General features: G+C 38.4%; 1 protein-coding gene across 1 annotated transcript in view; it reads left to right on the forward strand.

Moving 5' to 3' along the window:
- Positions 1-16,400, forward strand: part of LOC101847504 (TATA box-binding protein-associated factor RNA polymerase I subunit B) — a gene marked incomplete in the record, with an annotated part of 24,836 nt that overhangs the window by 5,805 nt on the left and 2,631 nt on the right. Inside the window, 12 exon segments of the mRNA XM_005101704.3 lie at positions 721-824; positions 2,219-2,331; positions 3,225-3,309; positions 5,414-5,554; positions 7,581-7,687; positions 8,581-8,677; positions 9,269-9,395; positions 10,748-10,901; positions 11,320-11,366; positions 12,165-12,258; positions 13,463-13,575; positions 14,907-14,999. Coding sequence (XP_005101761.2) covers positions 721-824; positions 2,219-2,331; positions 3,225-3,309; positions 5,414-5,554; positions 7,581-7,687; positions 8,581-8,677; positions 9,269-9,395; positions 10,748-10,901; positions 11,320-11,366; positions 12,165-12,258; positions 13,463-13,575; positions 14,907-14,999 — 1,275 coding nt within the window.

Genomic DNA, 16,400 nt, shown 5'->3' on the forward strand with positions numbered 1-16,400 from the left:
TCTATCTCTCTATCTCTCTATCTCTATCTCTCTCTCTATCTCACTCCCTCCCTCCCCCATCCTATTTTATTTACTCCACTCTAATCTTTTTATCTACTCTTCTGTTTCTTTATCGTCAGTTCAATTTCTTCCCATATTATTTTATACCCTCATGTATCTGCCTAAAGATTGAGAACGTCTGTAGGTGGTTGGAGGGTGCTCTGGTGTGGTCTGCTCCTTCTTTCCTATCAAACGTCCTTATCTCTCCTCCTTCTTCTTTTTTGTGTTTGTTACTTTCTTGTAACACCTCTAATCTTCGGCACTTATATGACCTTATTGGGTTGCAAGTACCATAAAACTCCTACTAAAACTGAACTGAGAATGTGTACAATATGTCTGAAATAATGAATTGTAATGTAAGTAGCTTCTGCGTCTTCACAAACATGAGAACAATTTTGTTTATTTTCTGCCTGTACGTGGGTGGTTCTCTGGTGTGGTTTGCTCCTTCTATCTTTCCTATCAAACAACTATCGTCTTTATCTCTCCTCCTCCATTTTTTGTGTTTGTTACTCTCTTGTAACACTTCTATTCTTCGGCACTTCTATGACCTTATTGTGTTGCAAGTGCCGTAAAACTCTTACTAAAACTAAACTCTGCCTGCACTTTTTTTCCCTCACAACTTTATGTGTTTTCAGTTCTTCATGGAGTGACTAACTTTCCATCTTGCCCTCACCCTCACAGAATCAAAACTCGGCCGTCCCTGGACAATTTATGAAGGATTTCAGTACATTCTGATAGCTCAAGCAGAGGCTCTAATCAATTTGGGTGCTGATATCACATTGCAGGTAAATCTGGTCCCTTTTTTTTTAGGTCACATAAAGAGTTGTATATCATTACATTTTAGGTATCTTTCATGCATATCAGAGGTGCTTGATTTTCCAGATAAATCCAGAAATCAGAATTAAAGAAATTGTCTGCATTCTGTTCTGAACTTTATGTAAAATTAGTCTCGATGCAGTTAGTTTTGTGTTATCCTTTTTGCCAACACATATTTGAGTAAACGTTGGTGGGGGGCTCTCGTGGCCTAGAGGTTAAGGTGTTGGCCTCTCATTCAAAGGTCCCGGGTTCGAATCCGGGTAGCAACCAAAAAATTTTCTTCTCTAAAATTGTCTCCTTTCACCTCCTTTCCTGCTCTCTAGCAATGTTCTGTTGTCTGCTTTCATTTCCACTTTCTTCCTCCCACCCCCTCACCTCCTTTGCCCCCTCCTCTGGGCTCCTGACTCTTTCTGCAGCCTTTCTAATGTTACTCCTTGGCTCCTCCTTACTGCTGTCTTTCTGCCACATCCCTGATCTTCTGGTAGGAAAGATCTACACCTAGCCTTCTCGGACAAGGGCGAAAAATCTCGGAGGGCCCGTGTGCAAGTTGCGCACGTTAAAGATCCCTTGTTGGTCTAAAATCGATTAGAGTAGGCTTCGGCCGCCACCCGGGCAAAATTCAAAATTTCCTACCAACTGAAAATATTAGGAGTGTCCCGCGCGCTCATATGACCTATGCAGTTGCGAGCGCTGTAAAACACTTTACAAAAACAAAACAAACAAAAAACATACCCTGTTGGTTTAATACTCACTTGCCTGCATTCATTCAATCTTTCACTTGAAAATATGTACATGTAAATGACCTGATACCAACATTTTAGTGTCAATTTTTAGTTGTTGTTTTTTTAGGCAGTGACTTATTTGACTTTTTCTATAAATGTGAGGCATTGTGGTGAAATCAGGTGCTTGTCAAATTAATGAAATCGAAGAAAAGGGTATTTTTCTGTCTGTTTGGCAATTTTTACCGATTTTTTTGCTTTGACTCAACACATTTAAGGTCAATTTTAAAACACATTTCTGTGTGGATTTTACTGAAAAATGTTGATTTAAGGCACAAGAATATAAATTTGCAGTTTCAAAGGACTCTTAAGCTTTAGAAGTCGACAAACTTTAGCGACCATTTTCTCGCTAATTTTACCTCTGAAACCACCTCCTTCAATCACAAAGATCTCGACTTCTATTCATGATATCTGAGTATTATTTTTACGGAAAGCAATAAATCCACATGTCCAAAAACTGACGAGCGCCTGCTTCCACCACTTTGTAACACAAATACTTTTATCATAGGGAACGGCAAGTGTTAACCTGTGCTTCATCAATGAAGCTTATGTCTGATGTGTTCATCTTTTATTTTCATTTTCAGGAGACTGCTTTCGCAATATGGGCAAACTATCTGTCAAAACTTGGCATTGCGTTTTGCAAGAAAGAGAAAGTGGTTCCAGATCTTGTTAAAGAGACTAAAATTGGCCGTTTGAGGTATGCTTTGTTGCTTCTACTACCAATATGTATAGCTCCATTTAACTCTTTCAGCCCTGATGATTTTTTGCCGCAACACTCCGAAATCTGAGTTTTTGAACCGGGGGGGGGGGGGGGGGTATTTCACAACCGTACCCGAATCTGTCTAATTAAAGCTGTCCACTTCCCTTTTTGTCACATATGGTCGCTTTTAAGGACAAGCGGGCTAACCCAGATTTCAAGAGTTTCCAGAAGTCTTGACCTACACCAAAAGTGGGCATTGCCCTACCTATAGGAGAAGATTGGTTTCGTTGGTGCGTATATTTGTTTGGTTATAGAGAAAACTCTCCTCTTGTCTTTTAAAGATTCTGAACAAAGGGCAAAAACTTTACCTTGGATTTTCTCAAAACCGTATTTTCCAGGAAAACCCCCCTGTGCTTAAATGCGACCATATGACATAAGTAATTCACTGTTAAATAGGTTAGGAAGTCAAGAAATTCTATTCTTTATTTCTGGTTAATTTTTGAAAAATCGTGACAAATATTTTTGGGTCCGCCCTCACTTCTTACCTTGTGCTCATAATTTCAGCTAACGCTATCATTAGCAGACATAAATTCTGACTTTTCCTCAGAATGAAGGGGGCTGCATTGCTGTTTAGTTATAGCATGCTTCATGTCTCTTTTTCTATCTTTCTCTCTGTCTGTCTTCCCCTCTCCTCTCTCCCTCCATACCTGTCTGTCTGTCTGTCTGTCTGTCTGTCTGTCTGTTTGTCTGTCTGTCTCCAGGTTCCACGTGGTCTTCCCCTTTGGAATAGATAACTATCTTAAAATATTTGGCTGTTTTGTCCTGTGTTTAGATTATATGAGCGCAGTGTACATCTATAAATGAATGATGTTGCTTGTTTTTTTCTCCAGAGAACTGCACAGAGGTACATTTGACAACCCTCTGAATCATCAAAGTCCTTTTACATTGAAGAAAGGAAAGAAAATCGCACAGCAGGTAGTATTACAGTTTTAACCCTTCCAGTCGCGGCCATTTTGTGCACTTCCTAACCCCAGTCCCAGCCAATACAGCAGTATTTCAGAAAAAGAGGCATGCATTCTAAAGAGTGATGTAGTATCTTTGTAATGTGGTTCAGATAATAAAATATATAACAATGTTTAAATGTAAATGAACAAATATTATGAAAATTAAAGTTTAATTAGGTTCGCTAATTTCGAAAGATGCGCAAATTGGGTACCCCCAAAACTGAGAATATACGCTCTTGGGACAGTGGGAGGTACAAGCGGTGATGAAAATATATGCTTATGGGGCTGGAAGGGTTAAAAAGGTGATGAACATCTAGTGGATCATATGATTTTTGGCTAAAGTCGTTGTTCATTTGGATCTTTTGGCTCACAGGTGTACTCAATCAATTATTTTGATTAATTAAAGTAAAGTAAAGAGACTACAGCATGGCTGTTCCTAACCATGGCTAATCATAAAACTGTTGAGTCTTACAACAGTAGTAAACCGAAAGAAGAAAAATCTTTAACTTTTTTATTTCTATTTGAGGAATCTCTAAAAACCGAAAACCTGGTGGTCTTGCTGATTTCAGTTTAAGCGGACTCAGTTGTGACTATGCTTTGTTAGTAATACAATGCTTTCTTTCTGTTTAATATAATTATCTGCCCTTGGCAGAGGCTCTCTCTGAACCTGTTTTCTTTTTCTGTTCTTCTGCCCAAAGTTGGTGTTGTTCTGAATAAGTGAAATTTTGTTCTTGCTCCAAATTAGCACGGTCCCTCTCAGAATTTCCTCCCTTTCTTGCCCTTCCCCAAGATATAAAGAGCTTTGGGTGGTCATCTCATTAGACTCACAAACTTTTATCGGAAAATTGGTATGGTATGTGATTTTTTTTTTGTACTGGTGATAAAAAAAGGAACCACTATTTGATTGTGTATTTTAAAAATGTAGTCTTTTGAGTCTTTTTGCTTTTCCTTCCACGTGAGTAACACTAAGACTTCTAAATGATAGATCATGCTATAAAAACTGTCATTTAGGTGCTTCAATAAGTGTTCACAGCACCAACGTTAAAAAAGATTTTAAATTGACATTTTTATCTCGACCATGTTGCAGATTTTTTCTTTCTAACTTTGTTTTTTCATGCAGTTTAGGTCTGATTTTACGAAATGCCACAATAACATTTGGTTATTGTCCCCCAAGAAAGATGGTAGACTTAACTGGACGTCTAAGAAATCGAGCTATAGGCGTGCTCCAAACAATTTTTGCTGTTGCCAGGAAATTTGACATCTGTTTTTCTGTCAACTCAGCAGTTCTATTAACTCTTGTAATTAAATTCCTGCATGTGGTTGAATAATGCATCTGGTGTGATATGTGTACTTTTTGTCAGCTTTACTTCTCTTTTCATATTGAATTTTAATGAGAGTAACTAATATATAATTTAAATTTCTATGTATACCTGCATGTGTTTTTACGGTCCTGAACAGCCAAGAAAAATTTCCCTCTGGGATAATAAAGTATTATCTTATCTTATCTTATCTTAGTATATGGCGTATCAGTTCCACTGGCTCATGACAACACCCAATGGTTTAATCTCATTACAAAAATCTATCAGACCTAGGCTAATTCATCTGATCAATAATCAGACTGTCTAATGTGTAATGCTTGGATCATTCATTTCTACTCTGTTTGGTGTTTATTTTATACAAATATGTTTGGTTTTTTTTTGGTTTTTTTACCCTGCCCATTTCTCTCAATTAGCGCTTTTGTGTTTAGTAGAAGCAATAACAGCAAAAAATATGCAGCATTGTGGATTTTAAAATTAGCTGTTAGTATTAGTGTGAACTCACAAGAAAAATGTTATATATATATATATATATATATATATAACATTTTTCTTGTGAGTTCACAATATTATATTATATACACACACATTTTATACAAATAGGAGGGGAGTTATAGGAAAGTTTGTGATGCTGCAGATTTGGATAACAACAAAGTAGGAATAGCCTCCCTTGTAGTAAGAGTTAGATCTAGTCAATGACATTCGCACCTTGTAGCTAGGATTAAGTTTTAGCCTTGTGTCTTATTTTTCTGTCTACAGAACCGTGCTGCATCGTCAGTGGACCCGTGCACGGCTCAGGGCGCAGATTTGGAAGATCTGGTGGAGAGGGTGGAGGAAGGCTTTATTGACGAAGAAGAGGGGAAGTTGACTGACTATAACACCAGGCTCCGAATTAAAAAAGTATGCCTTTTTTGGTCCTGTGTCCTATTTTTTTGAGTGCCAGATGTTAGTTGTGTGTATGACATGAGACTGTTAGGCATTGGTTCTGTGTCCTATATTTATGAGTGCCAGATGTTAGTTATGTGTATGACATGAGACTGTTAGACATTGGTCCTGTGTCCTGTTTTAATGAGTGCCTGATGTTAGAGTTAAGCGTACAACGCACGATTTGCTAGGCATTGTTATGGTGGAAAATCCCTTGGAAGCTGCTGCTGATGCTGCTGTAATTGTGGCCCCTGAAGAGAGATGTCTGTAATATCGCAACCCCAGTGCTTTCTTGACGTATCTCCATTTTTAATAGCAGTGAAAAAGGTTCATAACAATGAGTGAGCTTAAGATGATGTCACATTTTCACTGCTTAACCCTGTCCGTACGCCCTGGGGTCATTTTGTACCCCTGGGGTTGTATTCTTCACATTTTAGAATACTTCTAGTGCGAAGATGTCTTTGAAACTTTCAGTATTTCTCAAAAAATCATTATGACAGACTGCTATGAAAAGCGTACGGAATCGGATTAACAAGTAAGTTTCCTCTTTGGAAAGTGGTGGCACAGAGTTCCCCACGTCGTATGGATACGATAGTAAAACATGACGTACGGATAGGTTAAAAAAGTGGGGACACAGCAAGAAAGCACTGAGGTCGCGATATGTGTCCAGAAATTTGATAAATATAATAATGATGATGATGGGATATGAAAATAGATTAGACAATGGTGATGAGCATCTATGAAAGCAATGATGATGCTGTTTGTTAGGAATTTAGTTCTGATTTTTACGCCTTACTAAGGCAATTTAGTTTTTCCATGTGCAAAAGAACAGAAGGATTTTGTTTGATAAACTGAGCCATGCATGCCATAAAGGTCACTGCTGAGCTTGAAAGTTGCTGATAATGTTTTTGCTTGGGGTCTTCCATTTTTCCTAGAAATGGAGTTGAAGCAATGCGTAGATATGTGGAAGGAAATATTGATACTTTGGGCCTACCATTTTCTTGGAGTTTTTGGAGCAATCGCTCTGCTTCCTTCCAATCTTAAGTTATCTTAGATTGTCATTGTTAAGTATTCTCATACTCATGGTCAGTTTTGTAGTGTTTACTTTGGTTGTGTAGGAACAACTGGTAGAATATGTCAAATTTGTAGGATTTTCTTTCTTTTTTTCTTTTTTTTTTTTGGGGGGGGAGGGGTTATAAAGATATTATTATTAATTCAAGAAGCCACAAATTTCTTCTTATTTTGTTTGGAGCCTTCTTTTCTTTAGAAAGGAAAACATGGGAAGACTACAGAGGAAAAACGACTGTAGTCACAAACTGAAAATAGTCAGCGTTCCAATTTTGAACTCATGTTGACTCATAATTGTATTTCTGTTCAACTGTTTGTTTGATTATTGTGGTTAGATTTCCCATTCAACAACACTTAACAATAAACCACCAGTCAAACAAATGTGAAGTTATCAGTCCACAAGCTTTTAAAATTGGTACCCTCACAATTTCCAGTTTGGAACTACCTTCGTTTTTCGCCTGTAGTTTTCATGTGTTACCTATCCACAACAGTGGGCTGTGTAACTATGAATACTTTATTTTGGCAATATGTTCACGCTACTGTTCTGTTGAATTGTTTTTGAAAACTAGTGGAAATAAGTTTTGAAGTAACAGCATGATAAGGGGGGAAATTGTTGATTTTGCTCACGTTTATTTTGGCTCTCGTTTCAACATATTTGTGTATCAGTTCAGCAACCCAGTTCTGTTGTTTTAGTGTGAACATTATTGTAACTCATTCTTGTACGGACTTTGTCATGAGTGTGGACTTACTTCACTTCATGTGGGTAGTTGGCGGGTGCTGTGGTGTGGTCTGCTCCCTCTTTCCTTTCAAACATCTATCGTCCTGATCTCTCCTCCTTCTTTTTTGCTTGTAACATCTGTAATCTTCTACTCTTGTATAACCTTATTGTGTTGCAAGTGAAACACTTTAAAAAAAAATTCACTTCACCTTTCAGAATACTGAGAAGTCCCCACAGTGGATGTGCATGCCTAAAACGTTGGCCATTTGTTACATCGGGTTGATGATCTCAAACCCCAGAATTCTTCCCTGTGATGTCATCAGGTATTTTTAGTTAAATTACACAATAAGAAAAGTCATAATGATAATAATAATAATAATAGATAGTATTTGTATAGCGCAAATCCCCGCTCAAGCTCTATGTGCTTCACAATCTATACTATTACCCCAGCAGACTTGAAAGCATTCTGAGACAACCTCAACTTTCCGAGAAGTATAATGTTCTTAGAGTAAACAATAAAAAGAAAAATGCCTAACCCCCAATGATTGAAATTAGTGTGCTGTCTACAGCAAAAGTAAGGTGTTAGGTTTGAAATGTTCAGAGATTGTCAGATGTAAATAAGTATATTGTTCTCCAGGCGGGTTACCTGGGCTGCTTCAAACTTCTGTTTAGATTTGTTTCTTTCCTGGGATCTTTGCATCTCTTAATATCATTCCCAAATCACACAAAAAAATATTTGATGGAGTTCAAAAGTTTCATGCCACTTAGTCGTCCCAATCGAGCAAATGTTTAGATATCTAGTTTTCTCATTTTTCTGTTTGCTATTACTTTCTTTGCCATGACTCATCAACCATACAAGTGTCTATATTCTTCTAGGTTGAAATCAAATATCTCATTTGAGTTACACACTGCAGCGCAAACGATCAAGGAGTAATAATTTAGCTATTCAAAATTTTCGCACAATGTCAGTCACAGAGCATGGGCGCTAAGATTACTCAAGAAGAATACTCTCTCCTTAAACCTACATAAAATGTATAAAGCTTAGGTCTATTTGCTTGTTTGGGACTAAAATGGGTTAATTTTCTTCAGAGGGAAAGATGCAGAAAGTGGAAATGGTTGAGAATTTTCGTCTCTAGCATTGAAGGGGTTGGGAATGAAAGTTTCACTTTGGAAGTTCAAATCACCGTATCCCGTTTGCTTGTATTTCATTATTCAGATGGGTTTATGATGGCAAAATTCCATACCTGTCAGCTACAGATGTCCTTCCAGAAGACCTTGTATTTTCTCAGCAAGATGCAAATATATTCTCTGGTGTAAGTATTCAACTATATCTTTTATTAAGCTCGTACGTTTTTGGTGATTGAGTTTTTTGGTTTCCTCTGAGATTTTTCGCCTTTGTCAGAGAAGGCTAGGTGTAGGTCTTTCTTACCATAGGATCAGGGGTGTGGCTAAAAGGCAGCAGTAAGGAGCCAAGGAGTAGCAGTAGAAAGGCTGCAGAAAGAGTCTGGAGCCCAGAGGAGGGGGAAAAGGAGGTGATTGGGTGAGGGTAGAAAGTGGAGACGAAAGCAGATGACAGAACATTGTTAGAGAGCAGGAAAGGAGGTGAAAGGAGACAATTTTAGAGTAGAAAATTTTTCGGTTGCTTCCCGGATTCGAACTTAGGACCTTTGAATGAGAGACGAACACCTTAACCTCTAGGCCACGAGAGCCCCCTTAAATGGTTTAAATTGATTAAAATTTATTTGTCTTCATTGTTATTTTTACTATTTCATTACAGACTAGCAAAGATTTTATTTTACTCAAAGAGTTTCAAATGTTGACATTCTTGACCTGACGTTTTACGTCGTGCCTTTACAATTATGAATTGCTCTGTTTTGAAATTGTTCTACTTTTTTTCATCTCAGGATATTAATGTTTGCACACTGCTGACGGAAGTGAACAGACTGATGAAGTATTTAGGCATTCACAGCCTCTCTACCAACTGTTTACAGACAGTGATACGTAGATTTGTTGATGAGCTTTCTTTGCCAGGTATGTTGTACAAACTTTTTATCCTGTGGGTTGTTGGCGGGTGCTCTGGTGTGGTTTTCTCCTTCTTTCCTATAAAAAATCTATCTTCTCTATCTCCCCTCCTTCTTTTTTTGTGAGTTTTACTCTCTTGCAACACCTCTAGTCTTCTGGAGCTCTTATGACCTTATGCAGTTGCGAGCGCTGTAAAACCTCTACTAAAACAAACAAAACTTTTTGTCCTGTGACCTTCAAAGACTTTATTCTGACACACCCTGAATGTAACACCACCAACAAACCCCCCTCCCCCATCAGTATGGGTGATACAGATTTGTATCCTAGCAAAGTTCTGGGAAGTTTGAGAGGGATGGATGCAGAGTGTAAGAGTATTATTCACTGAGGATTGCCTCTACGTATGGGCCATTCTTAAAAGTTGATTTAACTCTTTAAACCCTGAGTTTTTTCCACCGTGTCCCGAAGTTTTTTCAACAGTCACCTAAACCTGGAGCACTATGTCTCATTATAACCCCAAAAGCTTGCCTCCGACTTCTAAATGGCAGACGCAAAGGCTCAGTCATTACTTAAAAAACTTGTTTCTGGAATAGTTCCGAAAAACAAGCAAAAACTAGCGCTAAATAAAACGAAACAGTTGTCACTAGTATTGGACGCTCCCAGCATCCGATGGGGTTGAAAGAGTTAACTCACTTGAGCCTGAGCTATTTTTCACCCAACAACCATTACAGCCTAACAGTTTTGGGGTATACTTAATCGTTTACCATAAAAAGACTGCGAAAGCTATCATAATTTTTTTAATGCAGCAAAAGAAAGAAATGCTCTCATAGAAAAAGACAACTGCATCTGATTTGTCCAAATAGTTTTTATTTTATCAATATTTTGAAATGGCAATGACTGGGGGTTATGCAAATTTTGTGTGTGCTCGATTTATAATAAAATCATCTATTGCAATGCAGGGGTGACTGACTTAGTCCGTTACAGCTCAAAATGTATCGCACATAACTTCACCAAATTTTTTACGAAACGAAACAAGTGGGTCAACTGTTGGCTCGTCGCTTCTCGAAGCTTGTAACTGAAAAACACCTGAGATATTGATCGATAAAGTGCATCCTATAGACACACGGGATTAGGCCACTGGGCCGGCAGCGCGTCCCGTAAATACATGGGAATATGCTCAAGTCAGTCAAGAATATCACGACTTACAACATTTAAAAATTGTAATTGTTAGTGCTTTTCTGACTGAAGTATTATCCGTGGTGGCTATTTGTAATTTTCTAGTTGAGAAGATGTTCTTTCAGATGCAACACTTGCACAGGAAAGCTGCTAAATTTTCTTGTTTCCTTTTTGCTGTTCCCATTCAGGTGACATGAAGGGCGTGTGCTGCAAGCTGATGGAGGAAGCAAAGTACCGCTTGGAGGGAAAGAGAGATGTGTATCGCAAACAGGAGTTGCTGGCAGTGGCTTATATCGTCACAGCGTTGCGAATGATTTTCTCCTTGGATGGAAAGAGAGAAAAGTAAGTAATATACTGGGCTAATGAGAATTACAATTTGTTTATATATATATATTTGTTTGTAATATATACATACAGTATAACACAGATAGTTCGAATTCGTTGGGACCGGCCTTGGTAGTTCAAGGGATCCGTAGTTCCAGGGATATCTTACAAAGGTAGAGAAGAAGAAAAAACCGGGACCGCATTCACAGTTCGACGGACGCATGATTTCAAGCCTTCTGTGTTCGACCTGTCCATGTTGTACTGAATATATGTCACTGACATTTGCTCAAGTGAAGTCTGACAGCAAAATTTCAATATTTGCAAACTTTCATTAAAAAGAAAGAGATGTGTTTTTAAATTCAAGGCGTGATAGGTATTCTGTCTGTTGTGTTTTTTAAGTCAAGCGTTAATTGGTATGGTTTTTATTTATCCTCAGGCACTTGTCTGCATACTCGGAACAAGTCCAAGGACTGATAGGATCAGGTAATTTGTTCTGTTAGATTATTATGTTCTCTCAGTATTTATTATGTTCTCTCAGTATCGTTTATTCATGCTGTTCTGTTCTGTAACAATTTATGACTGTGTGATGTCATTAATGTGTACGAGGGTGTCTGGGTAAGTTTTGTGGGGTTGTCTTTACTCAAGGATGTACTGGAGAGAGAGAGAGAGAAAGAGGATGATCACTATTGGAGTTGTGCACTGCATATGTTCTTTATATTATTGTACAGCGCATTGAGCACTTCTTTGTTAAAATGTGCTATATAAATGCAATTTATTTTTATTATTTTTTCTGTTAGATTAGTGTGTTTCCTGACCAATATTTTCTATCCAGAATGAGTGTTTAACTTTCACTGCTACATTTGAATAAAAGAGGGTGTATTTTTTAATGGCTGAATTGATTTTTAAGAAATGTTTGTATGTTTTTGTGGTTTATCATCCTATTATACTATTTAATTTTAATTTTTTGTTCTTGTATTCTGTTAAAAGAAATCTTGTAATGCTCAATCATAGTCTAGCACAAACAACACAGTGTGTTATATATTTCTGAACTAACCTTTCTGTACAAAGTGGAAATTTCATTTGAAGAAAGCTCAATCTTGCAATTGGAGACACTATTTGACAGATTGACTGCTTGTATTCCACTGATTTCAGTAATCATTACTGTTACACATAATAACTTTTTTAATGCAATGGTTTCATCATAAGGATGTTTTTATTTTGTGCCAATTCTAAGAATATTAGCTCTTTCATTCAGGACATGATGTACTCTGAATATTTCAGATCCAAAGCTGTTTGTTTGGAACAATTGGAGAAAGTATCAGAACAGCAAGCCTCATCTAGAGTTCTCAGCTGTCACCGAGAACTGTAAGGACATGTAAGTATCGATTTCAAGTATCTTGTCTCCAATCAGTAAGTTATGGATACCAAGTATCCTGTCACAGATCAGCAAATTATTGATACCATGTCCTGACTCCCTCTGCCCTCGAGCCTGGTCTCACAGCCACATATCCTAGACAATCACCTGTACAAGACAATCACCTGTATAAGACAATCACCTGTACAAGACAATCACCTGTATAAGACAATCACCTGTACAAGATAATCGCCTGTATAAGACAATCACCTGTACAAGATAATCGCCTGTATAAGACAATCACCTGTACAAGACAATCACCTGTACAAGACAATCACATATCCAAGACAATCACCTGTGTAAGACAATCACCTGTACAAGACAATCACGTGTCCTATCGACCACTTCCCCCCTTGCGAGTTGGGTTTTTTTTTCCACCTTATAATGAGACTGTCCCAGACATCCAGCCGTCTGAGACAACCACTGTACTCTTGACAATGAGTGGCTGTTTTAGGACTATTTCAACTGTGTTTCTTTTTATAAAAAATTTTACAGAGACGGAAAAACGTTTTTCTTCAGGGGAAAAAAAACGAATCTATTTTTAGACTTTTTGTAAATTGTAAAGATGTAGAGTTGTTACAAGTTGAGACTTCAAAACTCGAGCCTGTCAGTGCGTGAATCACGACACGGGTTTCGGTTGTGTCAGGCAGTCTGGTTTCATCCTTTGAGGCTGTGTCAGTTTTGTTATTAATGTAGACTGATTCTTTTTCAAACCTCATTGTCCCCATCGCATGGCTCCTTTTCAAATGCTTGGTCAACAATCAAAAGTAAAAGAGTCTGAAGTTGCAAAACTGGTTTTTAAACAGCGTTTTAACATTTTTGCCTTTGATTTGCAAAACTTACAATTGATATTGTGGGTGGTTGGCTGGGTGCTCTGGTGTGGTTTGCTCCTTCTTTCCTATCAAACATCTATCATCCTTATCTCCCCTCTTTCTTTTTTGTGTTCGTTACTCTCTTGTAACACCTCTAATCTTCTGCACTTATATGACCTTATTGTGTTGCAAGTGCTGTAAAATACTTACTAAAAATTTAAAAAACAAAAAACAATTGATATTGTAATGATCTGAATGTTAATAGATAATCAAGATTTTTCGTTTTGTTCATGCGAGGTTTAACAGAATGCTTGCTTAACATTCCTCCCTACTTCAATACTTTTCTGTTTCAGATCAAAGTCCACGCTGATGCATCTAGACCCGATTCTTGAGTGGTTCAAAGGGCTGAACAGAGACAAGAGAAAAGTGGCCACCCTCTTCTCTCTGTACTCGGAGACAGTATCATGTATGTACCACTTTCGTTTCTGTAAATCAGTGCATATCAACCTTTTTATAACTAGCGCCCGCTTTTGCCTCCTTCAAGAAACTAACATTTTCATACCACCCATCCGTACGACAATTCCAAGCGAGGCATTATTTAATAGCTGTCACTAACTGGACAAAAAGGGAGCTTCACAAACACAACCTCACAACCCAGTATCACAACAGACAGCCAAGTTAATCATCAAATGCAACACCAGGGAACAGTGGCTGAATGGATGGGCAATGGGCAAAACTGGAAGAACTGTATTTGCACACATGACAGCCCCCAACTCTAAAGACGCAATAAATTCCCTGAGTAGAAGAGAACAAGTCACGATCTTTCACATGCGAACACAACACATACCACTAAATTCCTACCTTAATAGGATCTGCAAGGATACTCCACCCGACTGGCCGTTGTGCGACTGCCAGGATGAAACAGTACCACATAACCTCTTTAACTGCCCAGCACTTTGCGACCTGCATAGCACCTACCTACCTGCCTCCTCAGACATCGGAAATACTCTATACAGCGACAAAGCACTGCTGATTAAAACCTGTAAATTCTTTGCCATATCGACAGACCGAAGGGCTAGAACCTAAATAGCTGCTGGATCGGAAAAGTAAAGTAAAGTAAAGTAAAGTCACTACCTGGGTGCTCCCACCGCCCACCAAAATTATCAAATCACTTTCATGTGGGTGATGATATTGCCCAGGTTGGGAAGCACTGCTCTGGCCATAAGCTGACAAAATGCCCGGCGGCAGTGTCTCTGGCTGTGGGCTTTCTGACTCTTTTGCTGAACCATTGTGTAGACAGTGTGAGATAGCCATTGACTGTTGTGGACATATCATTCCACCCAACAGCCGCTAGACAGCACAGGCAGCTAGTAGGTTATGGTTGGGGATGGAGAAAAATAGAAATATAAAAGTGAGAGCCATCTGGAGAGGTGTTCAGTTTGGGTTTTTTTAATTCAACCACTTTGTGATCTGCTGATGTAATTTGTGAACTTATTCTGAATTTAGAGATGGATCTAGTGTACAGGTGAACAGTGACATCTGATTAAAATAATCTATCATTAAAGTGTCTTATCATTATTTGCAATACTAGCTATACTATGGTATGGCTCACATTAAGAGAAAGCTGGTTGGATAATAACAATTTTTGTACCTCCTCTACTTTTCCTCCGTATAGTCAAGGATTAATTTGCTCCAGTTTACCATATTAATATTACAAGTGACCGTTTTATTTGTGTCGATGAGTCTTTTTCCATTTTTAAGAAATGGTTTTTCCCTTTTTTTTTTTTTCTTTGACAGGGGTGAGAGCAACTCCAGAATTCCTCACAGCTCTGCAGAGGCCTTTAGAACAAGCTCATAAAAAACTGAAGTCATCTCATTCACGGGAACAAGGTAAGTGCCTACTTAATACTTTGCAGTCACTTGGCGCAATAATGCGCCAATGAAAATGATCCGTTCTGGTCACCTGGCGCAGTTCTGGGTTCTGCGCCAGGCCCGAGAAGTCAGTTGCAGTCGCTCTCCTGGCTGGGTGACCAGATGGCGTATTTTGTACTGCTGGATGTGTGACTGCAAAGTGTTACAAGATTTTCTTTTTCTTCAAGTGCAAGATCTGAAACAGGCTTCAGTGGTAATGGTTCGCCACTCATTGCTTTGCTTCGATGCTCTAAATAAATTGATAAAGGTCCAGTTGAGGTCTCCATTTAGAACTGACTTGACCTACTATGCTCCTGGGTAGTTGGGGGGGGGGGGGGCTCTAGTGTGGTTTGCTTCTTCTTTCCTATCAAACGTCTACAGTCTTTATCTCCCCTCCTTCTTTTTTGTGTTTGTTATTGTTACTCTCTTGTAACACCTCTAATCTTCGGCACTTATATGACCTTATTGTGTTGCAAGTGCTGTAAAACACTTACTGAAACAAAACTACTATGCTCACCCAAGGTCTCCACTGTGTGAGAACCAACATGGGGGTAGTTGTTGTGGCATCGTTCACGAGAGAAGCTTTTGGAACGGAGACCTCACTTGGTATTATCCTGATAAGAGATATGTGCACCACCTGTACTTTTTCATTATGGAAACTTTATTTAACCCTATCCATACGCCCTGGGGTCATTTTGTACCCCCAGGGTTGTATTTTTCACGTTTTAGAATACTTCTAGTTTGAAGATCTCTTTGAAACTTTCAGTATTTCTCAAAAGATCTCTTTAACAGACTGCTATGCAAAGAGTACGGATCGGATTAACGAGTAAATTTCCTCTTTGGATAGTAGTGGCACAAGGTTCCCCACGTTGTAGGGATACGATAGTAAAACACGAGGTAGGATAGAGTTAACAAATGAGTGTTTTATATGATGTGATGTGGGCCAATGGCCATAACCACTGAATGAACTTACTTACTATTAACTTATAGCTCTTATTCCCAAATTAAATTTTTTTTAAAAGACAATATTATACTAATTGTAACTACGATTTTGCGAAATCGAAAATGGCTGATATTGTCAAATAAAATAAAACTTAATAAAATTTTGAGTCTGGTCTTCTCCCATCTCTCACTGGTACAAGATCTCTTTGTAAGGTAATCTTGGTCTGCCTCTGTCTCTTTTGCCATTTGTTCTTCCAGTGAGAGCAGGAAGGCCTTTTTGTTGTGCTGAGTACCAAAAAAGTTTTCCATCCCCTCTCTTGTTTCCTCAATAATGTGAACACTTCTCCTTGCCTTTCCTCACATACACACTCTCTCTCTCTCTCCCTCTTACACACTCTCTCTGTCTCTCTCTCTGTCTCTCTCTCTCTCTCTCTCTCT

The sequence above is a fragment of the Aplysia californica genome, unplaced genomic scaffold, assembly GCF_000002075.1.
Source record: "Aplysia californica isolate F4 #8 unplaced genomic scaffold, AplCal3.0 scaffold00294, whole genome shotgun sequence".
NCBI classification, from domain to species: domain Eukaryota; kingdom Metazoa; phylum Mollusca; class Gastropoda; order Aplysiida; family Aplysiidae; genus Aplysia; species Aplysia californica.